This window comes from Glycine soja, chromosome 15, assembly GCF_004193775.1.
Source record: "Glycine soja cultivar W05 chromosome 15, ASM419377v2, whole genome shotgun sequence".
In the NCBI taxonomy this organism is placed as follows: Eukaryota; Viridiplantae; Streptophyta; class Magnoliopsida; order Fabales; family Fabaceae; genus Glycine; species Glycine soja.
In genome coordinates this window covers 8,755,453-8,779,641 of record NC_041016.1, presented here as the reverse complement: position 1 = coordinate 8,779,641, position 24,189 = coordinate 8,755,453, and the positions used below count along the sequence as shown (strand labels likewise).

General features: G+C 32.7%; 2 protein-coding genes across 2 annotated transcripts; both read left to right on the top strand.

Annotated features, from left to right (window-relative positions):
* Positions 1–2,136: 2,136 nt before the first annotated feature.
* LOC114388223 (cell division control protein 48) lies at positions 2,137–11,334 on the top strand. The gene is made up of 13 exons (XM_028348594.1): positions 2,137–2,357; positions 2,461–2,717; positions 2,794–2,924; positions 3,073–3,217; positions 3,327–3,598; positions 4,023–4,147; positions 8,363–8,406; positions 9,029–9,160; positions 9,262–9,339; positions 9,820–9,902; positions 9,998–10,120; positions 10,424–10,484; positions 10,989–11,334. Exons 1-13 carry the CDS (start codon positions 2,252–2,254, stop codon positions 11,151–11,153), a joined length of 1,722 nt encoding a protein of 573 aa, XP_028204395.1. The 5' UTR covers positions 2,137–2,251; the 3' UTR covers positions 11,154–11,334.
* Positions 11,335–15,099: 3,765 nt separating this feature from the next.
* LOC114388469 (plant UBX domain-containing protein 4-like) lies at positions 15,100–18,846 on the top strand. The gene is made up of 4 exons (XM_028348969.1): positions 15,100–15,327; positions 16,972–17,260; positions 17,630–17,725; positions 18,133–18,846. Exons 1-4 carry the CDS (start codon positions 15,188–15,190, stop codon positions 18,511–18,513), a joined length of 906 nt encoding a protein of 301 aa, XP_028204770.1. The 5' UTR covers positions 15,100–15,187; the 3' UTR covers positions 18,514–18,846.
* Positions 18,847–24,189: the final 5,343 nt, after the last annotated feature.

Genomic DNA, 24,189 nt, shown 5'->3' with positions numbered 1-24,189 from the left:
ATCACATAAGTAGGAGTTTCAAACACATGTGGGCATACATGTTTAGTTTGTAGTTCATTGGATACTGAATTGGACAAGTATATTAGTGTAATTTATTTAGTCTTGGAGGTATAGATTTCTCTCTTTGTCAGAGCCCTCGTCCAGATTCAAAGCTTCAAATCTTTGGTGCTTGGCTGAGCAAGGGAAGCTAAGAGTCACGTGTAATTGGACGAACTCGAAGTGCTTAAAAATAACAATTTGAGGAAGCAGCAGCACTTTGAGGCAAAGTGCATGTGGCCCGTAATATAAAACCATCTTGCAAGGTCCCAACTCTACCATTCGTTTAAGTAAGGTTTCAATACGAGTCTGTAGATTGAAGAGTTTTTATTTTTCTTTTGAAAATTATTGTATTTCATGGTTGTGTTTCTATCATTGTTATGAGTTATAGCCAGATAGGAATAGGCAGAAGCAATCGAAGAAATGTGCAGTTTTTCCTGTTATCTGCATGGACCTTGCAATACTAGGCCCAACAGAGGTCCTATAAATGAGGGCCTTATCAACCTACTAAATACTTGCAAATATTCAAATATTAGTTTTGATTTATGGCTTGTTAATCATTAGAGAGTTTATTTATTTTGAATATAATTTTTTTTATATTTCTAATTAAATTATCTGAACCAAAATTTTATAATAAATATTATAAAAATGAAAATTTTATTTGTATGACAATCTATAATATATATATATATATATATATATATATATATATATATATATATATATATATATATAAATTTTATTTGAGATTTAAGATTTAATTCAAAACATCATGTATAATTTTTATGTATAATAACATTGTTTAAGAATTAGGCAGGTCTCAACTTTTTATACAATTTATTATTCTCCTTTTCTTTTCCTGCATTGAATTCTTTTGAAGTTTTCCTCCTACAAAATATGTTTTACTGCTACAGTTATAAAATTGAAAAATAAAAAAGTAAAAAAAAAATTAACACATACATGTAATATTTAAACAAATTATAATGGTTAAAATAAGTTAAGTTCTTATAATATATGCATGATATTGTGTCTCTGTTATTTTTTGCTTCTTTATTTAAATCCTTTTTTTTTTGCATGATAGGTGACAATAATCTAAAATGATATATATATATATATATATATATATATATATATATATATTGTTGTGTTTGAAAAGCTAAAATGAGGTTTAAATCTTAATGTGTGTTTGCATGAATTTGATAGAATTGATTTTGAAGTAATATGATTTATGATTGAATGATTTTGGTTAGATTTAATTTTAAAGTAAAATTCAGTATAAATTATTTTATTCAATGCAAAAATTATTTAAAATTATTTTAATTCAGAATCAATTATGAAACAAAATTAATTTTGAATTTTTGTTAAAAGTGAAATCAAACATATAAAAAATTATCTAAAATTAATTTTTGATTCAAAATCAATTCTGCAACTTGAAACCATTACTTTATTATTATTATTTTTCTCTTAGACTTCATGCAAATTATTCAAAGTGCAAACTTTCTTACCATTAAGCTGACTTTAATATTTTAATTTATTTATCTTCTCTTACCATTACTTTATTATTTTTCTTTCGTTTTCATAAGGAGTGCCTACCATCAAGTGTAGAGTCTAATCTTCTATGGAATCTGGAAAGCCAAAGATAGACCCATCCAAATTAGATTTGTTGAATGCACAAGAGGAATTGAACTTTAAAAACCGTTAATATAAATCCTTCTTCTAGTAAAAGATATATATTTCAGTAGTTATTATTATTATTATTATTTAGAAAATATGTTAAATTTGGCTTGTTACCTAATTAGTTAACAATAATAACTCTTTGATGTTGGAAATTGCAAATAATATAATAGGAATGTAAATCAAGGTAAATCAAACATTAAATATGGACATTTCTTTTAAGTCAATCGGATTTAAATAATTAAATTTATTTTAAGAGAAATGAAATAAAAATAACCACAAAACGTTATTTAAGTAATTATAATAATATCAAAATATTACCATATGATTAACAAATTAGTAACAAAAAATTTACTCAATTTTGACCCTATTACGAGGGTTCGTTGGGTCGGCCTTAAGTTTAGGCGGTCCTTCTCTTCTCTTTCTATATAAAGCGGGAAAGCTGGGGAACGAAGGGAGGCTTGACGGCAGGCGAGTGACGCTGTGAATCCAGACCGACTTAGAGAGAACGAAACACAGCAGTGCGTATCAACACACTACAATGGAGCGTTTGGCCAGGTCAGCTCGAACGTGGCGTTGGCATTGGCGTTCATTTTCCTCTTTCCAAACCCTAGCTTCTCGCTCCTCACCTCCTTCTTCCTTTCCCAGTACGTTCCTCTTTCTTTCAATTTCCATGTTCCACTTCGGTTGTTTTTCTTTCTAAAATTGAATTTCTGTTATGAATGCTTCGTGATTCATTTTTGTGTTTAGAATTTGCGTCTTCTTGGTCTACCTCTTCCTCTGTTTCGAGTTCCAGAGTTTTGCGCGAGGATTATTCGTTGCTTCCGGTTGTCTTAGCTGGTATATTTGGGACGGGATTCGTGGAAGCTGCATATGCGGATAATGGTGCTGTTGATGTCCAAGAAAGTGCTAAGAAGGAACGTGAGCGAATTGAGGAGTTGCTTAGAAGTAGAGGAATTCGATATGGCTCTTATCCTCGCTTCACTGTTTCCGTTAAAGGCCAAAAGGTTCAACTTCAACCTCTCTTTTTCTTCACTCACATTGAAAGTCAAACTATATCTGATGCTGGAATTACAATTATAGGTCAGTATTAAGTTTCAAATTCCTCCTAATTGTGAAGTTTCACAACTTATCGCAAATCTTACTGCACATCTTGGAACAAAAGCTGAAGGCCATGGTGGTGGTTCAGACATGTTATTACGAGCTTGGGACAGGTACTTCATTCTCAATTTCCGTAATTTAGGGAAGATTAGCACTTAGCTGGCATGTTTATGGCTTATGGTACATTGAGTTTTTATCCTTTACATAGTGATGCACTCAATTTAGTTAAAATCCTCGGTGTTTCTTGTAACCTGTCCACAGCACCGTTGCTTGGCAACTTACCCTTACTCATCCATCAAAACTAAAACATATTCAAGGGAACAATCTGTCTTCAACAGATATAATTGCAGATGATAGAGATCTATGTATACTCATATTTCATTCTCTCATTGGTTCAGATAAAGCTGTAAGTCTTTAATTTTTTTTTAATTTTCTTAATTTGATCTCCACATTGTTGTTCTTTTGTGCATTGAAAAAAATGGTCATTGCTCAGCAGAAAAATCTCAATATTACAGGAAATTGAATTCATTAAGCAAGGGGACTTGAGTCCTGAAGAGCTTGATGCTTTTGTCTCTGTTTTACAATTAGCTGGTAACAAGTTGGGACAAAGAAACACCCTGGAAAGAAAACCGAGGGAAGAGACTGAAAAGGTGCCATCTGTAGATAAATCTATTTCTGATCTTGAGGGTATGGGAGTGAGAATTTATGGACTTGATGAACCCGTAGGTATATCAAATGATGGTGAGATATCATGGGACAACATTGCTGGTTATGAACATCAAAAACGGTATGTAAATCTGGAAATCTGGCTTGTATTTTCTTACTAGCTGAATGCTCTATCTAATTTTGAAAGCAAATATTGTTTCTTTCTCAAGATTTTCAATTTTATGTTTTGACACCTCAGTAGCAAGTTGGCGTTCATATATTGCTTGATATGATCCTTGACGTGATTAGATTCTAGTATTTGAAGGGAATGAGAGGTTTGTCAGTCATTCCAACCAATTTGGTTATCCATATATGTTTTGTGTGGTCTCTATATCTCATTAGAGCATTTTAACACTATATTTTTTAATTGCTTTTCCCTTTTGTATAATATATACTTCCAAGTTATAACACCTAGTATCATCTGTTAACACGTGTATACAGCTTTCATTTATCATTATGCATGAAAGTAAATTTACTTAAATCTTTATTTTTGTTGTATTTTGTAGAGTGGTAGAAGATACGATACTATTGGCTTTGCATAGTCCTGAAGTATATGATGATATTGCTCGAGGGACTCGTCATAAGTTTGAGTCAAACAGACCTCGAGCTGTGCTATTTGAAGGTCCACCAGGTGTGTCATTTAGGCTCTTTTATACGTTTTGTGTATAATAATGTGATGCATTTAGGCTTAGTTTGGAATAAATTTTCTATTTTCTGTTTTTTTCATTCTATTGTAAAAAAACCTTAACTTTTTCACAAGAAATATAAATTGAAAGGGAGAAATTCTGTCCAGGAAGGATTATTTCTCGAAAGGAAAACTATTTTTTGTTTTTTTTTTTTTTGGTGAATGGAAAACCATTTTCTCCAAGTTTGAACTTGGAAAAAAACCACCAACTGTTGATAACTTGGTGTTAAGAACAAATTCTTTCCTTTCAAACAAGAATGTGAAACATCTACATTGAAGGAACAATGTTTTTCCTTAATTTATTTAAAGAACATTTTCCATTATTGAAAAGGGCACTAATTATTGCATAAATGGCACACTTGTCTGATCATGTTGAAGATTTTGCAACTTTTATACCAATCATATGTAATAGATTAAAAAATATTAGGATTTCATTCAATAACATGTCTCTTGAAAATATTATTAGTCTAGCTTTAAAATGACCACCTGGCTTCTTTAATTGTTATGAAGTGGGGTACAATTAGGAAACTTTAATTTTTCAGTTAATTTAATTATCATCTTACTATTTATATATCTCTTTGTACATGGGTTGGACATAAATACAATGTGTAGTTATTGATGAAATTATGAGGTTTTAGGTATAGAAGGGGAGGAGGTTGAGAGAAAATAGACTTTACTTAATGAAATGTATTACAATGTATTGATGTGTGTTCTTAAAATCTATATCACTAGCTGTTTGTTATACTAATCATTATCCTAACTAATTAGGGAAACAAATCACAAGATAAGGAAATATATGATAATCAATCATAAGAAATAATGGAAAAGAGGGAAATTATTCCTAAATGATAATCTAAGTTATTCTAAAATATGGCAAGATATTTTCATTTCTACTGTTAAAGCTTACTGAGCTTTAAACTTGTTAAAAATAAACCATTTACGAAAAACTAAAATGTAGAATCTCTACTACTGTCATGGGGCCAGCTGATACTTCTGGGAAAGCTGTGGTGCCAGGCTCATATCTTTGGCAAAGCCGCAAAGCTAAGCCAATTTCTTTGTTCCCATAAAGTATGATTCATACCGAAGAGGGCAGGTTTGTGCAGAGGAGTTCATGGGTCAACAAGAGGAGAGAGGAATAGTGCCAAACCGCCATAGAAACCTCAAACAAGGGTGCACGAGACCCAAAGACGATGAACCAAGTGCAGATTGGGTATATGAGCAGGGCTTTGCTTGATGAATTCCACACAACTAGGATTTTCCCAAAGGGAAGCAATGCATCCTTCATCACCTTACTACCTAAGGTGCCTGACCCTCAAACCCTCAATGATTTCAGACCTATTTCGCTTATCGGATGCATATACAAGATTGTGGCTAAGCTCCTATCAAATAGGCTGAAGAAAGTCTTGTCATCCATCATCGATGAAAGACAATCTGTCATAGATGGCAGACAGCTGCTGCATAGTGTTATCATTGCAAATGAAGTGGTGGAGGAAGCAAGAAGGGGGCAAAAGCCATGTCTGGTGTTTAAAGTGGATTTTGAGAGAGCTTATGACGCGGTCTCCTGGGACTTTCTAACTTATATGATGTCCAGAATGGGGTTCTGCAATAAATGGATATGCTGGATCCAAGGTTGCCTCAAATCTGCCTCGATTTCGGTACTGGTAAACGGGAGCCCCACTTCTGAATTTATCCCTCATAGAGGTCTTAGACAGGGTGACCCGTTAGCACCTTTGCTATTTAACATTGTAGCGGAAGGTCTAACCGGTCTAATGAGACAAGCAGTAAGTAAGAGCTTTTCTCTGAATTTTTGGTTGACAAAGACAGCGTACCAGTAAGCATTCTTCAATATGTTGATGATACAGTATTTTTCGGGGAGCCTACCATGCAAAATGTCAGGGTCATCAAAACGATCTTGAGGGGATTTGAACTAGCTTCTGGTCTTAAAATAAATTTTGCAAAAAGCTATTTTGGTGTAGTGGGTAAATCTGACCAGTGGAGTAGAGAAGCTGCTGAATTTTTGAACTGCAGAATTTTTTCGCTGCCTTTCACATATTTGGGTATTCCCATTGAAGCAAACCCAAGGCGTGGCGAGCTGTGGGATCTAGTCATTAGGAAGTGTGAGAGAAAATTAGCTAGATGGAAACAAAGACACTTATCATTTGGGGGGAGAGTGACCCTTATACAATCTACATTATCCTCTATCCCTATCTATTTTTTCTCTTTTTTCAGGTTGCCCGGAAAAGTAGCGGATAAGCTGATCCGAATCCAGCGTAGTTTCTTATGGGGAGGTGGATTGGAGCATCGAAAGATACCATGGGTGAAATGGAAAACAGTTTGCCTTCCAAAAGAAAAAGGGGGTTTGGGTATAAAAGACATAAGGGCTTTCAACAAGGCATTACTTGGAAAATGGAGGTGGGAGATGCTTCAGCAAAGCAACAAGTTATGGTCCAAGATATTGGATTCCAAGTATGGTGGATGGAGATCAATGGTGGAAGGTATTAGAGGGAACAAGTCAGTTTGGTGGCAAGATTTAATGGAGGTGACACATGACCAACAGCTGAATACTATCCTCCAAGATGGTACAACTTGGAGGGTGGGGTGTGGGGATAAAATTAAATTCTGGGAGGATTCCTGGTCTGGACATGGTGAAGCTCTAAAGCTGAAATACCCAAGGCTGTATCGGATATCTCTCCAGCAACATAAACTCATCCAGCAGGTGGGAAGTTTCAATGATTCAGCATGGGAATGGAACCTTTCTTGGAGAAGGCCTTTGTTTGATAATGAAATCGCATCCGCTGTAGGTTTTATGGAAGACATCTCTCAGATTGCAATCCAGCGACATACAGCAGATTGCTGGATGTGGAAAGCTGAGCCTAATGGATTTTACTCTACTAGGAGTGCCTATAACCTGCTACAAGAATGTTCAGTGGAGGCAAATCTGGATGAAGCGCTTCAGAACCTATGGAAACTAAAAATCCCAGCCAAAGCTACAATCTTTGCTTGGAGTCTAATCAAAGATCGATTGCTGACTAAGTCTAACCTGGGAAGGAGGCAAATAGAGATAAATGACAACATATGCCCTTTTTGCAGAAATCAGCTGGAGGATGCAGCCCATTTATTTTTCAACTGCAACAAATCTCTAGCTTTATGGTGGGAATCCTTATCGTGGACTGGAATATTGGGGGCCTTTTCCATAATCCCTAGGCACCACTTTTTGCAGCACCAAATCGGGATGAATGGTGGGAAACGAAACAATAGGTGGAAGTGTTGGTGGGTAGCTCTAATGTGGACAATTTGGCAGCATAGGAATAAGATCATCTTCTCGAATAAATCATTCAACGCTACTAAGCTGATGGATGATGCACTGTTTTTGCTATGGACTTGGCTTCAAGCATCGGAGAAAGACTTTACAATGCACTTTAACTATTGGTCTACCAACCTAACAATAGGTTTTTCTGTAGATTAGGAGGGCTCACTAGCTGTGGGGTACTAAGATTAGGAGGGCTCACTAGCTGTGGGGTACTGTTGCTGTATTCATTTTGAATAGGGTGGACCACATCAGTCTGAAAATAGCCTGACCAGTGGAACCACTAGACTATTTCATATCACCTTGTAATTCTAGTACCACTGGTACTCATCCTATAATATATATACATTACTTTTGCTGATTAAAAAAAAATGAGCAGGGCTTTGCAAGTCAGATGTTGTTGAGAGTGGCTGGAAACTGACTGTAGCACACCACCACACTCAATAGAATATGGAAATGTGTGGAGAAAATGTGTCTACACTCTGCACTCTGTAATCCTAATTAATTTGGATAATAAATCATAAGAAAATATGACAACCAATCCTAAGAGATAATGGGAAATAAAAAAACTAATCCTGAAGGATAATCTAAGATACTTTTGAGATATTTTCATATATTCTAACAATCATTTCCTTTATGTGCACTTTTGGCATATCAAATATACCTATGATCTCCAAAGTTTGAGCTACTGTTATTTCATAGCCACTGTTTTAACAAGAGACTTCTGTTGAACTGATTCTTTGAAATTGGAATTTCAATTTAATATGAAGTTACTAGGCGCCAACAGTACAAACCTTTATTTTCATTATTCACATTATATGTGATGTTTGAATGGTACAATTTTATGGTTTCAGGTACAGGGAAAACTTCCTGTGCTCGTGTTATTGCCAATCAAGCGGTATGTGGCTTTTAAATGTTTTAGTTTTCCCCTTTGCTTTATTTTTGAATTGGTATCTGAGTATCCTGCATTATCCTCTACCAATGAAAAAAAAAACACACATTATAGCTATTCTTGAAGCAACATTCAAGGACGTTATGTATGATATAAAGTGGGGTACACTGGATATGTTCCACTTGCATGTAAATTAATTGGATGTTTACCTGTCACTTGCCAGGAAGTAGGGTCTTGTGTTTTTCGGGGAAAATTGCTTCATATATTGATTAATTGGTGATTAGTATAATAGTATTACTATATATCCTTATTCTGTGTGTATATATTTTCGTTCTACATAGTTTAGTTTGTGTGGCTGTTCTGTGTGCTTTCAGATTGTGATTTTCTGTGTGTTAAACTCTTGTGAGCTCTGGTGTAAATTTAATATGGCCTCATAAATGGCAATTCTGTATCTTTGTATGCTAGCTTGAATAACAACGCTTATGGTTTTGAGTTTGGTTTAATATAATTAATTGATTCTTGCATTATTCTGCAATATAGTATACATTATGTTGGGTAAATCAAGTAGAATTTTGTATATTGCACTCAAATATGCAGTGATCTGAAACTGATGAACTTGATTTGGCAGGGTGTCCCTTTGCTATATGTTCCACTTGAGGCAATAATGTCTGAGTTCTACGGTAAAAGTGAACGTCTTTTGGGGAAAGTGTTTTCACTGGCGAACACTCTTCCTAATGGTGCTATTATATTTCTGGATGAGGTAACAAAATGAGAAATGTTGATAAGGAGTTTCTATGTGCCTCTTATTGGTTTTCCATAAAACTTACATATTGTTTGTGTTCTTTCTTTTGTGGGATACAGATTGATTCTTTTGCTGCTGCTCGTGACAATGAAATGCATGAAGCTACACGTAGAATATTGTCAGTCTTATTGCGACAGGTTAATCTTGTTGGTTACTGCTTTAAGATACACAGAATGGCTTGTTATATACCTTTTGTCTATAGAAAATTACTGTGTGCTAGAGTTTTAGAAGTTTTATTTTATAGTGAAGAGCTTATGAAGACTTATTTTCAGCTTGTGAGTTCTAATTTAGCATCATATGTATTCTTCAAGATTAGTTTATGATTTGATTTTTAAGAGAGAGCTCCGTAGTGTTGATTGCTTTAGTAACCGATACCATCTAGTGGGTCAAGTATTGGTGGTTGTTTGGATTAGTTTTTTTATAATATTGATATTTTATTTTTACTGGATCCAAGTAATGGGTGAACTTACTTTCATATTATGACAGTAAAGCTTGATAACTCTTAAATCTAGAATAAATCTGTTATTTATCAATAACTCACCCAAACTAAATCAAACATGTTGAGAGTTTACTTTTTTATGTAATATGACTGACGACGGATGGATCAAAATTTGCAGATAGATGGCTTTGAGCAGGATAAGAAAGTAGTTGTCATTGCTGCCACAAATAGAAAGGAAGACCTTGATCCTGCATTAATCAGGTGAGCTTGAATGCAAATTGCTTTATAGCTTGCAAACTTTACGGTCAATCATACAGGAATCTCATCCTAACTGTTTTTTCTCCTTCTGCTTGTAGTCGGTTTGATAGTATGATCGCCTTTGGCTTACCTGATCATCAGAATCGTCAAGAAATCGCATCCAAATATGCAAAGCACCTGTCCAAACCCGAACTAGATGAACTTGCAAGAGTTACAGAAGAGTAAGTTGGGCTAACTTTTGAGTTCCGCATCTTAGTTATCGGTTACAAATTGGTGGGTAGTGAAAGGAAGAAGGTAGAACATGAGGGAAGTATATAGATGTATTGACCTCTTATTTTGACTTTCACCATGACACATTCTTTAATAATTGAAATTATGTAACCATTCATTAGGCTTTTCCAAACCTCAACATGCTCCGATTATGTTACAGTCACTTCTAAATTGTTTTGCACTGCCTTAAAAGATGTTTTGCTCTATTTTTTATCAGTCCTTTTATGTTCATCGGTTCCTATTAATTATTTCAGTATGTCTGGAAGAGATATTAGAGATGTTTGTCAGCAAGCCGAACGATCGTGGGCGTCAAAGGTAAAATTATTTTTTATTTTTCAATTTCCAGTCTTAGTGTTCAGGGATATCTACTCTCAATATTCATTACAAATAAGAAATTTAGAATACACAATTTAGAGGCTAGTGTTCTCACTTTCTTCATGCTTTTAATTTGACATTTTAAAGTTCTTGTTTTATCTCTCTTTTAATGTGCATTTCACGTTACTTTCATAATTAGTCAATTTTTTTTTCTCTCAACTATTTTAAACTATCGTTTTTCTTATCTTTATCTGCATAATTGATCTTCTTAACAGTTTTTCTTTTTTAACTTACCCTCTTTTCTTATGTTCATCTATAAAGGAATTATTAATATTTAACAATAATTTTATCTTACAATTTAAATTGTTCACTGTAAGGTTAAAATATAATTTATATATTAAAAATATTTATTTATTAGGAATTTTAATTATATAAAGTGATGCACAACTTAAAATAGTACTAGTGTTTTTTTTAATTTATAAGCATGTATTAATGGATGGACAGATAATTCGAGGGCAAGTTCCTAAAGAAGGCGAAAAAGCACAGCTTCCACCTTTGCAAGAATATATAGAATGCGCCACGAGTCGACAGGAGGCGCTGCATAGTGCTGCCGCAAACAGGAAGTTCGCAGGCTCTTTCCGCCGCAGGAATAGGATTTCAAGCGACTAACACCTCTTTTTTTTTTTATTAACTCTAGAAATCCAATTAGAATATTAGAAAATTTAATACAATTTATGTGCACTACTTAACTAACTCTTATATCCCCTCTTACCGAGTTTGACAGTGCAAATTTTTTACTGTCCTGTATATGCATTAATTAATATAGTAAAGGGTTTCTATACAATTATTTAATTTCAAAATATAATAATTATTTTGAAAGTCGTAATAATGATAGTTCTTTATTGATTAATAATATAACTTTTTTATACTAACAAAATAGAGATATTAAATTCTAACTGTTATGTATTGTTATTGTTGAAAGAATTAGATTGTAGTGTATTTCAATTAAATTAATCTTGTGTTTAGATAAGGAATTTTAAATTTCATAGTGTGTTCGGATGAAATAATTCAGTAGAGAAATTTAATTTTTTAAGGAATTTAAAATAATTTTTGATAAAAATAACTTTTTGGATAGAATATTTGAAAGGAGATTTAATTTTTATTATTTTTTTGAATTATTTTGATTGACTAAAAGTCTAAAAGAGTGGGATTTCGTAAGTTATTTTTCACTTATGTTGGTTGCAGTTTTTTGGGTCATAATTTTTTTTATGATGTGAATCAAAGTTATTTTTTGTTGATATCGACTAAGGTTTTTTTTAGATGATGGTTAAGGTTATCTTCTCACTTAGTCATGGGAATTTTTTGCTAACGTCGACCAAGAATTTTTTTAGTTGTTATCATCTAGATTTTTTTAGTTGATGTTGATCAATGATTTTTTTGGTCGACGTTAGTTAGATTTTTTTCTGTTGACATTGGTCATGACTAACTTTTGAGTAGACACATGTTAGGAATTTTCAGCTGATGTCAGCTAAGTTTTTCCAGTCAACAACATCAGTTAAATCTATTTTTTAGTCAATATTGACTAAGGTTATTTTTCAGCCGATGTTAGCTAGGATGTTTTGGCTAATGTCAACTAGATTTTCATAGCATGTGTCAGTTAGGAATTTTTTTGCTGACATCGACTAGGATTTTCTAGTTGACATCAGTCAAAGTTATTTGGTTAGGGTTTTTTTGCTAACATCAGCTAGGTATTTTTGACCGACATCGGGCATGACTATTTTTAGTCGACATCGACTAGATTTTTACAGTTGACATCCACTAGAGTTTTTTCGGTCGACATCGGTCAGAGCTATTTTTTAGTCAATATCAGCCAAGGCTATTTTATAGTCAATGTTGGGTAAGGTTTTTTGTCCAACATTGGTCATGATTATTTTTTAACCAACTTCGATTAGGGATTTTTCAGCTAACATTGATCAATGATGTTTTCCGGCCGATATCAAGTAGGTTCTATTGGTCGACATTGACCAAACTATTTTTTAGCCGATATTGGATAGATTTTTTTTTCAACGCCTGCTAAAATTTTTTAGGCCGAGGTTGACTAAAAATAGTCTTGGTCAATGTCGTTTGAAAAGATCGTAGTCGGTGTTTGTCAAACAAACCCTAGCCGACGTTGATAAAAAAACCTAGCCAACATCGACTAAAAAATAAATTCAACCAACGTTAGTCAAAAAATAACTCCAGCTTACGTCAGCTGACAAATATTTTTGGCATACTTTGACTCACCAACATTCACACTAGGTTGCCCATGGTTCATACCAGGTTCAGAATTTGGCTCACTTCTACCCACATGATCACCCTCATCAACATTACAATCAACTTCATCTTCAACAGTTTCAACAGCTTCTTCATTATAATATCCTGCAACCTCTTCATTCACACCCTAACGTTGTCCATCTTCAAAGCACATCTCATGAGTATAATCAAGTGTTGTGACTGGGTGTTCAACATAAATAGCCATTTCACATTTATTTTGAATTGCATAAGTGGTCAACTCCATGGCATCATTGTTATCCAAAAATGGTTCCAGGTTGCCTTCAAAGCTAGCATGCTCTGCTTTCCACCATAATTTCATTGACCCATCAAAAACATCACCCTTCAACAATCCCACAACATCAAAGAAACACCATTCATCTATGTCTTGACTATGATATGTTATGACTTCACGATCATCATAGTGCAAGGAAGGTCCATACTTAAATTTCCCTTTACGATGGAGTACAACAATGAATGTTCATTCAACCATGTTGTATTAACCAAGCAAATGAAGAATTAGGGTCTAAAAAAAATCTTTATCTTGACATAACCACTTCAGAAACCCCAATTTTAATACAACCCAAAATTTGGAAAATTGCAAAGCACACTTTCAAAAATTCAATTTAGGAAATAAAATTCCTATACCCTAAGGCACAAACCTAATTCATAAATTAACAACCACAACCCCAAATCAACAACCGTAAATTAATTAACATGCTAACACATCTGCATCAATGTTGTCCAAATACGTCAAGATAGGGACAACTTGTGAAATATCGTTGAACCTCCAAAACAGAATATTCGATTGATGCATTATACCACACAAACGTTGTTCGATTCTCACATTGTCCAAATGCACAGAAGCATTGTTTAAACCCACGCAAACGCCGTTGAAATCAACCAATTACATCAATCACACACTGAGAGATGTCTAACATTGTTACTTTTGAAAAATATCAATAATCCACCTCACTTCACTTAAAATGCATGGAAATAGCTTATTAGAATTTTGTTTGTCACGTCATTAATATACTTAACATCGTCTTAACAAAGGATTAAAAAACACAATTTGAAAATTTCAAGGATTAATACAAATAATTTTAAATTTTAGGGACTAAAAAAACATACTTTCTAATTTCAAGGACTAAAATAATAATTAAAATTAAATTTTTAAGACAAATTTTTCTTTAGTTCTATTCTTTTGATGAAACGTGGTTAAAGTTTCTATATTTTTCTATCAATAAATTTGGTTCTCAAACTTAAAAATTGTATGAACTTAATCTCTCAATTCTAAGAATTTATTGTTTTTTAAAGTTTGGAAAAAGTAAATGTACATAAATTTTAAATGGAAATTACTATTTCGTATGAAATAGTATTTCGTGAAATCACACGAACGGTTATATATGAGAAAACATATTCTCATGTTTTCAAATTTCTTTTAATTATTGTTTATTTTAAAAAAGCACATTGGTCCAAGTAAGCATTCGTGCGTTTCATGCAGTAGTTTATTTGTAATGTATAATATTTTTCTTTTTAAAGTTTTAGAACTAAACTCAACTTTCACTACGCCGGAAAATAGTTTGTTATTCACCTAGATTAGCTAATAGTGTTGCTGACAGTTTGACTCATTTATTGGATTGTGGAAGTTCCTTCCCAATTACTCCAGGATATCAGGCTTCAGACTTTTTTATTTAATAAAATCATCTATATTAAAAAAAAAACAGATCAATGTGAAAATATAGGAGCCTTAACCATATTTGATTGAAAGTAAAGAAATTAAAAATATTTTTTTTTCATTATTTTATTAAGAATATTTATGGATTGGTTTTGAACATTTGGAAGAATGGGATAAAAAATATTCGATCAAATCCTTTCTTTTCTGTGGGCAAAATATTTGATCTCATAGTTTTCTTATGTGTTCATCCAATATATTTAATTTTAAATTAAAATTCAATCCAATCTAAAATACTCTGTTCAAATTGGATTGGTTTTCTATTTTAATATTATTTTAATCTTTCTTTATAAAAATAATAATTTAAAATATCAAATATTTCATGTATAAGTTATTTATATATATAATTAATAGGCTTAAATATGTTTTATATTTCTTAAATTTAAGTTGAAAATTAGAATTGAGATTTTAATTTGTGACCCGTTAGATTAATCCCAAGGTTCAAATTAATTATAATAATGAATTTTAATCATTTAGTGACTTGATTTTAAGTTAACCGTTGGATATAAATGTAAAGTCAGGATTGCTGCATGAGAGGATCCAAACGCCTTATTCTTAAAGCGACACCACATAGTATTATAGTGAGTAGTGTGCCTTCTCTCTCTCTCTCTCTCTCTCTCTCTCTCTCTGTGTTGCGTTTTGTGAAATCTTATTCGACATGGCGTCACGGGACAACAAGAAGGCGTCGAGCAGCCGAGCCGGCAGAATTCGCACCCTCTCCGATCTGAACCGTCCCTCCGCCGATTCCGACAGCGACTCCGATGGCCCTCAGGAGTACTACACCGGCGGCGAAAAGAGGTTCTCTTCTTTCCCCCAATCCAATTCAATTCTTACATTCTATGTGATGCTTCAACACTAATCCAGCCCAATCCTCATGCAAAACCACAAAATTCGAAACAAAACTAAAACACGCTTTATCGATGTCGTGAACTCCACGTTTTAGCAACTTCTAGTTTTCAACTTCTTCATATCAATTTGTATGCATAAATGTGTTGTATAATATATTGCCTTTCCGATTGTTACTGTATGGATTATTGAAGTTGACTTAAATAATGCTGGTGCAGGCGTACCACCGCTCAAAGAGCTAAGTTTGATTTTTGGAACAGTTTTTTCCCCTCAATTATATAAAATTCTAGCATGGTTTATGTATATTTGAAATGAGAGTTACAATTCGTGCTGGTATGTTTCATTTTGTCTTCTAAATTATATGTTTTGGTGTTGTTATTGTTTTCTTTATCTTCTTATTATTGTAGACTGTGATTTTTTTTGTGTGTTGATTGACTACCTTTTCTTCCCGGTTGTTCTTGCCTGGGTTGATTGGTGGGCGTATTTTCCTGCCACATTTATTGGCATTCTGCTTGATATTACAGAAAAAAGCTTTCTCAAACAGAAATTAGTGTTTAGATTTCATACTTATGCAATGTGCTTTTAGATTTTTGTCAAACTCATTTTTGGGTTGAAGGATTGAAAGCATTTGAAAACTTATCTTGAGGCATTAAAAACAATAAAATCATGCTTTTTATGAGAGGTTTTGAACTTTTACTTTGAAGCTATTTTGCTTAAATTTGGGTTGTTTCTTTTTTTTCTTTTCTGGTATAGGTGTTGGGCTTTTGAAACCCCAATAAGCACTCTGTTTTTTCTTCTTAGGTTTAATAGCAATGCTTCTGTATTTTGATAGGCTTTGAAGTGCATAACGACTTGAGTAAATTTTAGATAGGGGTAACTATATATCTAAATTTTGTTATGATATTTTTATTTAGTATGTAAAATATTCACTTTTAAGCTGTGTTTAGATGGATGGAGCAGAATGAAAAAACGATACTCAACCCATTTTAAAGAGTTTTTACTTTTTAAGTTAATGTGGTGGAATGCTTAAGGATGGGACACAAACTATTCCTTGCCAGTCAAACTCTTGAAATTTCCGTACTCTCCAATTTAGAGGATTTTCAATGGAACACTAATATTTTAAATAGTCATATACAATTTTAACCCAACACCTTAACCTTTTTGCTACTAGTAGGTTATTATAACTTATAAGAGCAATTCTAGAAGATAAGTTTGTAATCTACTCCACTCAGGTTTTTTACTTCCAAAAAAGGAAAGGGGCTCCCCAACATTACCTCTTTAAAAATTTCAAAAAATAGAGTTGTACCTTTCCCTTCATCCAATTCCAAACCACTCCACTTCATCCTCTTCAGAATTTCCATACGCAGCCATATGCTTCACTTCTATGCTCTACTTTTCTAGAACCTCAAGCACCTTATACTCAGTGAAATATCACTTTTGACTACCTTGATTGAAAGTGTTTGACATTTTGATATTAAAATTTCTGGTGTTTCTAATTTTTCTAATGATTTATGGATGCACACGTCTATGTCCAGTTAGTTTTATAGTTTGATTCTTTTCTACTGAGTATTTAACCATTGCACATTATATCTCCAGTGGAATGCTTGTCCAGGATCCTTCAAAGGGAAATGATGTGGATGAAATTTTCAATCAAGCTAGGCAACTTGGGGCTGTTGAAAGGCCTCTTGATCAGCTTCAGGAGCCTCCAAGGTCAACTAGCTTTACTGGAACTGGCAGGTTACTCTCGGGGGAAACTACACGATCTACTAATAATCAGCAACCTGAGGCTGTTGTTCATAACATTGTTTTCTGGAGTAATGGTTTCACTGTAAATGATGGACCATTGAGGAGTTTGGACGATCCTGAAAATGCCTCATTTTTAGAGGTGATGGTATTAAGATTCTGATTCCATTAGTGGATTTGAGGGTAAAATAATTTGGAAGTAATGAGGTTGCCTTCCTGAAAAGGCAAATGCTCTGATATTAGAAGATAGAGATTTTGCATTTGGTAAATGTTGTTCAGAAAATAATGGAGCATCTTAACTTTCACTTATAACTTCACTTTTTATTTAAATCCTTTCTGCAATCCAGCATATTTTGTTATATAAGTGTTTTGTGAGTTGGTTTCATAATCTATTTTCGAGACCATGTAAGAATGCTTCCCCAGAAATGTGTTTGGGCTATTATTACTTTCTTATTCAATATGTAAAATGATTCCATTGTGCTTAATGATATTTTCTATTTTTTTAATGCAGAGCATAAAAAAATCTGAGTGTCCCAAAGAGCTTGAGCCTGAAGATAGGAGGTCATCTGTTAATGTTAATCTCATACGGAGGAATGAGAACTATCGTGTGAGTTTTCTGTTTGAGTTATTTGGTTTGTCTCTGTTCAATTTTACAATTAAAGCAGGATGAACTTAGACCTTGTTTGGACAAACTTTTGTATAAGCACATATAGAAAAAGAAAAATGAAGGAAAAATGGATTGAGCTTCTTGCATAAGCTAAAATTTAACGTGCATAAGTTGATTTAAGCTTATGGAGAAGCTCAATACATTTTATCTTCTTATTTTCTTCTCCTGTAAGTGCTTATGAAGAAGTATATCTAAACAAGGTCTTAGGTAGCATCGTTTATTAGTTTTGGAGCTTTTGATGCTTTGGATTTTGAAATGCAATCCAGATCATTTATGCATAATTACTTATATCTGAAATCATACATGTCCAATGTGTAAATTATAAGTGCATTTTTTTGTGCGTACAGGAACCCGAAAAGCAGCATGTTGCATTTCAGGGAGTGGGAAGAACTCTTGGAAGCAGCTCTACATCAATGGCTCCTGACCCTCCTGCTGCCTCAACACCTCCCAACACAGCACCAACTCCTTCTGCTGGCCTGGTAGTTGATCAATCATTGCCATCAACCTCAATACAACTCAGGTTGGCTGACGGAACCCGCTTGATATCACATTTTAATTACCACCACACAATCAGCGACATTCGTGCCTTCATTGATGCATCTAGACCTGGGGGTCGGCAGAATTATCAACTTCAGTTGATGGGTTTCCCCCCAAAGATTCTAGCTGATGAAACTCAGACTATAGAGCAGGCAGGACTGGCAAATTCAGTTGTCATACAGAAATTTTAGCAAATTGCTGCTTCATGCGATTAGTCATTGCTGGCTAAATGCTGCATGGAAGGGATCCAGTTTTATTAGGGGCTTCTAGACGTGAGGTACTGTTATTTACAAAAACAGATAGGAAACCCCCCTAATGTTGGGGGGACATTTTCTTTTGTTGCTCAAAGTTTACCAAGTATTTGCTTTAGGACCAGTTGGATGGCTTAGCTTTGGACCTATTTCATGTTATGATGATTGTGTTGTGTGTCCTCTTTCTGGCTGGGCCTAGTGACTGAACTTGATAATATATTGAACACTTCACTGAAATGCAGGATAGCCGTAAGTCACACGTCAGTTTTTGAATATGTGCTACCAATTACAAAGCTGCAGCATACATTTGCTTGGGCTCGGTGAGCATACCCCTTGAATAAGGGGAAGCGAAAGAACATATATTTTAGCCACCAGTAAAGAAAGGGCATATATATTTTTTTAATGATAGGAATCTACAGAGTTTAGGAAAAGCAATAACGAATGAAAAAATTTCATTTTTTCTTCTTCTCATTTTTGCTGAAAGGAAAGGGAAGAAACCTCATCATTAAGTATCATATATAGATATATTTTTATTTACTCATATATTCTCATTTTCCCCTTATATGATTCCAAAGAAACCCTAAAGAAAACTGTACATAAGGAGAATTAGACTCTTTAGTGTTCAATAGGATATATGGCCGTTGAATTTAGAATTATTTTAATTTTAATTCTTTCATACTGAGAATTAGTATAATTTTATATTTTACTTGATTTTTCAAAATAATTGGGATATAAAATCACAATTAACTATTATTTTGATTCTATTATTAAAATGTTCAAAACAACTATCTATTGAATAAAAAAATAATCCTAAAAAAAACTGAGTAAATTATACTTGCACCTCATGTGTTTTTTTTTTTTCAAATTGTATCCGACACACACATGTTGGTCACATGATTTTTAATGAAAATTTATGCATAAAATATTTTCATATTCTTTCTCTTTAACTTCATAAAAGACATGACATTGTTTTCAACCTGAACATATTTTAACACTCTTCCTTCTTTTTCTTTTTTCTCTAATTGGACTTGAACCTAGTTTTTTGTTGGACGTGAATTCACCTTATTGATATGCATGTGTTAATACATTTCCTCTTTCTTCTTCTTTTTTTAATTCAACTTTTTTTGTGCATGTTGGGTCATTTGGTTGTTGTGTTTTTATTGGATGTATTTCTAGCAATGTTTACTGATTGAATATGGTCATTTACTTTAAATTTTAGTGTTTTGCTCCTGTATTTGTGTTTTTAACTCCTTTCTTTGAAATATTTATTTTGATGGCTAGGTATTTGATATAATGTCTCAATTAAGAGTTACATCTTTTTCAAGTGTTAGCAAATCTTCTTCAAGTGTTAGCAACAATGAAGTAAGAGTCAAATATTAAAGAAAAAATTGTTTTGTTATTGAGTATTTAACAAAGGTATTAGGAAAATTTTGTCTTCTCACATGTTTCAATTCACGTTAGTTAATAAGGAGGCTAAAAGTAATGTAAATAAAGGGAGGGATATCAGATGCAATTTTAAAAAAAAAATACAGGAGATGAGTATAACAAAGATGTTAGGATAATTTTGTTTATTCACATTTAAATTAATTTTAGTTATCGACGTTAACAGGATAAAAGTAATGTAAAAAAATTTATCAAATATGCAAATGTAATTTAGACTAAAAAATTATACTTGTATTAAACTATGTCTATCAATATACAATCAACTCGTGCTATAAATTGGAATTCTTATTTTTCAATGTGAGATTTTATGTTACACCTTTTTTGTGACGGGTGGTTTCGTAACATATCATTTATTTCTAAATTTTTGAAATCTTAAACTTATTAATTTTTTCAAATTTTATTTTTTTGAGATTTTTTATTACACTTTTTTTCCTCAAATCTTTTTTTAAAGGCAATTTTTTTTATATTTTCCTCAAATCTTAACTTTAGTTAATTGTAATATTTTTGTTTTCAGATTTTCCTGTGTTAAATCTTAATAATTTATACTACTAAATTCCTTCCCTAAATTTAAAATATTTCTATTTTTTCATTTATTTATTTGTATTTACATTAATAAAAAACTGTTTTCTAGTACAAGCTAAAGATTCAATCAATCAATCCTATGTTATCTGATTTATCATATTATTGATTATTAATAATTGACAATCCAGTTAATTTTTTAGTCTAATAATACACATACATTTTCCTCACTAAGCATTCAGAATTACCAACTAACACCATCGCTAGCGGCAGTAGCCCACTTCAATCTTGGTCCATTGATAATGCTTGGGCCCCAAATATTAACTAGTGAGTGCTATGTATTGTTGCTCCTTCACAGAATTCTCCAATTTCATTCCCAGAGGCATGACATGACGCGAACCAGACACAAGAGAATAAAATGTTTAAAACTGGAAAAATAAAAATGTTGCAGCCATACACCAACAAAGGATTATTCTATATGGAAATAATTACGAAAACCATCCACAAGCTCACCCACAATTCTGATTCCAATATTGGCAATAAAATCTCAGCGTGTTCTTTCATTCCAACTAGACACAGAATTAACATTTCAATCAGAACAAAGCTCAATATGCATGTCTCGGGAACAATGTCTAATAACCACTATCTAGTCTTACAATCTCAAAAACCAAGAAATTGGACACAAATAATTAATGAATTAAAATTAAGGTTAAATTATTTAAATTTCAGTTCAATTTTTAATAAATAATTTTTAGTCAGAATTTTTTTTCCTGACAAATCGGAGAATTAAGAAAAAAAATAGTCTTACAAGCTCAAAAGATCTCGAAGAGAAGAAGTCCCAAAAGGCACACTATTATTATTAGAGCCATTCCATTTGACGGAAAAGCGAGATATGCTCATGAGAAAAGGCAAGATTTGATTTTATGTTGGAAAATTGTGAGCCAAACACCAGTGAAGAGAAACATCAATTATGTAACCCACCAACTTTTCAACTAGTAGTAAGGTGCCACCTGAGAATCACTAGGATTGGCCTAGTGGTGGATTTTTTGAAGTAATATACATGATGTCTTAAGTTCAAAAGATCATTGTATATAAAAAAAAGGTGCCATCTGATCGAGTGAAATTAAATTAACTATATGAAGATAGTCCAACATGGGTGGAGGAAGGTACTAACATGTGGGGGCTTCTCTCCTCATCTTGTGTGGTGTACAGATAATGTGCATTTGCAAAGGTGGCCTGACCCACCATTCCTTTCTCCTAATTTATTCTCCTATCAAACTAATCTTAGATAAATTATGTTGTTAATCAACAGTATATGTTATGTCTAAACGAGGAAAAAGGCAATTGTTTGGCGCATATAATTTTTTAAACCCTCCACGTACACTTTTGTTTAATATAAATTATATAGGATAGGACATTTGAATATGAAATGAAACCTTCAAATGAAAGTACATAACATACATTCAAGTACCGGAGGTTTTTTATTCTTTTTTTTAGGGGGGTTGTACAATCACCTAAAGGTAGAAAAATAACTAAAAAATGCAAAAGATGAAAACGGGTTAGAACCATCTTCTTTTAATTTGGAGATCATGCAGCAAAAAAGTAGAAATGAAAAAAGAATTAGACACGCCCCTATTTGGAATAGCGACTCAACATGCTTAAACAGGACGCCTTTCGTATTGTTATTGGTCCTTTTACGATCTCTAATTCCATTTGCCACAAGTAACAAGTTAATTTTATCTGAGCTTGAATATAAACGTTCACTTTTTTCAATCAACCACGACCGTTTACAAAGTGGAAAGGAAAGCCAATGACATCTACTTACTAGGATAAAAAGTAAACACTAATGATAACTTTGGGATGGTAATATCAATCAAATAATATCACCAAATTATGCTTCGATGTTGATGTCTAGCTATTGTCATATATATTTATACTATAGCTCTGAGTTAACACCACCCATAAAAGCTGCCTGTCTCCTTAAAGCCTCTTATGACAGTGTTAGTAACCATCTTTTGGCTGTTACGTTCAAAAGTATATACTATGTAATAGTTGTTGATTGATTTGCCTATAAAGAAAAGTTTAGTAAATGTCATTTTCCTTGTGGTGCAAAGCAGAGTAATTTAACCCTGTCACTCACGGGCCCCATATATAATAATTACACGAGATTTTCTAATAAACATGACGCAAGTTTTAGTGTGTTTGTATTAATTTAACGTTCATTTGAAATATAGTAGAACAATAAAATTAATTTCATAAAAAAATATGACAAAGCAACTAAAATTACCGTCTCCTTTTCCTTCTTTATGCATTAATAATGATGCACACCTTCTTACGTAAGTAACATATTAGTCCTATCTTTGTTTTTTTTTTAAATGAAAATGAGAGAAGAAAAGGAATGGAGTGTGACGACTTCACTTTGTTTAGATGACAGAAGAAAATAAAGAAGAAAGAAAAGAAAGACACAATGAAATGGACTGCATAGAAAAGTCTCTTCGCATTTAAGCAAAGAAAATGAAGAGATCATGAAAGGTTGACATCGTAAAACTTCAACTCATTCTGTGGCCTTCTTTGAACCTAAGAATAAAAGCTAACATAACCCATCGTAGAAGGGAAGACAAACAATGAAATTAAGAAAATGCTGCGAACTCTGGCTGTTGGCCAAAGCAGAAGCCAATGAAGCCACCAAGCACGGAGAGACAATGGAACGGGAAAGGGTTGTGTGAATGAACAAAGTAACAAAGCGTGTGCAGCTAATATATATAACAGTAATAATATACATACAATAACTTTTATAATTAATTTTATCATATATTTATCTTTCTTCACTTTCTACTTCTCGTTTTACATTTTATAAATTGTTGCAAAAAATTAACATGTTTCATAGCTATGTATATAACAACGTAACGTATGTAAGTTATTCTAGATTCACTCATCTATTTTTATTCTTATGGATTAAAATAAAATATTATATGTATTACAATTTTTTTATAACCATCACAATTAAGATTCTTGACTTTTGTAGTAAAAAAATAATTTTTTTTAACTCTTTGATAAAACTTCAAAATATCTTCACAAGTTTCTGTCACCAGGTCTTGTTAGGGAATAAAAAATCTTAATTAACGTGTGTATCAATCCCCAATTCTATATACTTATTATTTGTCTAGATCTTATATGGAAAGATAAAGATTCACCAAGAAAAATATCATTTAGTTTAAAAATAAAAAATACTAAACATTTGTTTTCGTTGATAACGCCTTTGTCTAAAATAAATTAAAAGGTTAAATAAAATTTTAATCTCTAAAGTTTCAAATTTTAATTTTGTCTTTATTAAAAAATTGACAAGTTTTGCTCTCTTATTAATTTTTTGTAACATTTTTAGCCTATAGTGTTAAATTGAATTCATTAATTATTTGATGTATCCAATAAAAATATATGTCATCACACTATGATAATCATGCCCTCGGTGTCATATAACAACCTCATATTGTATCACACGTCATCACATGAAGTTATTATATGACATCACCAAAAAGTATCAATATTAGTCTTGTAATGTATCATATGATAATATTTTGTGTCATTGTTAGTTCTTAGAAAATTTTTAATTTGTTTTTCCATTCAATTTTAATTCCTATAAAATTTTAATTTTTA

Bases quoted from the DNA above. Each gene is read 5' to 3' on its own strand.
- LOC114388223 (XM_028348594.1), top strand. From the start codon at position 2,252: ATGGAGCGTTTGGCCAGGTCAGCTCGAACGTGGCGTTGGCATTGGCGT. The intron at 2,718-2,793 runs GTTCAACTTCAA...TTACAATTATAG, and splicing joins TTTCCGTTAAAGGCCAAAAG to GTCAGTATTAAGTTTCAAAT. The intron at 9,340-9,819 runs GTTAATCTTGTT...CAAAATTTGCAG, and splicing joins TGTCAGTCTTATTGCGACAG to ATAGATGGCTTTGAGCAGGA.
- LOC114388469 (XM_028348969.1), top strand. From the start codon at position 15,188: ATGGCGTCACGGGACAACAAGAAGGCGTCGAGCAGCCGAGCCGGCAGA. The intron at 17,261-17,629 runs GTGATGGTATTA...TTTTTAATGCAG, and splicing joins AAAATGCCTCATTTTTAGAG to AGCATAAAAAAATCTGAGTG. The intron at 17,726-18,132 runs GTGAGTTTTCTG...TTGTGCGTACAG, and splicing joins GGAGGAATGAGAACTATCGT to GAACCCGAAAAGCAGCATGT.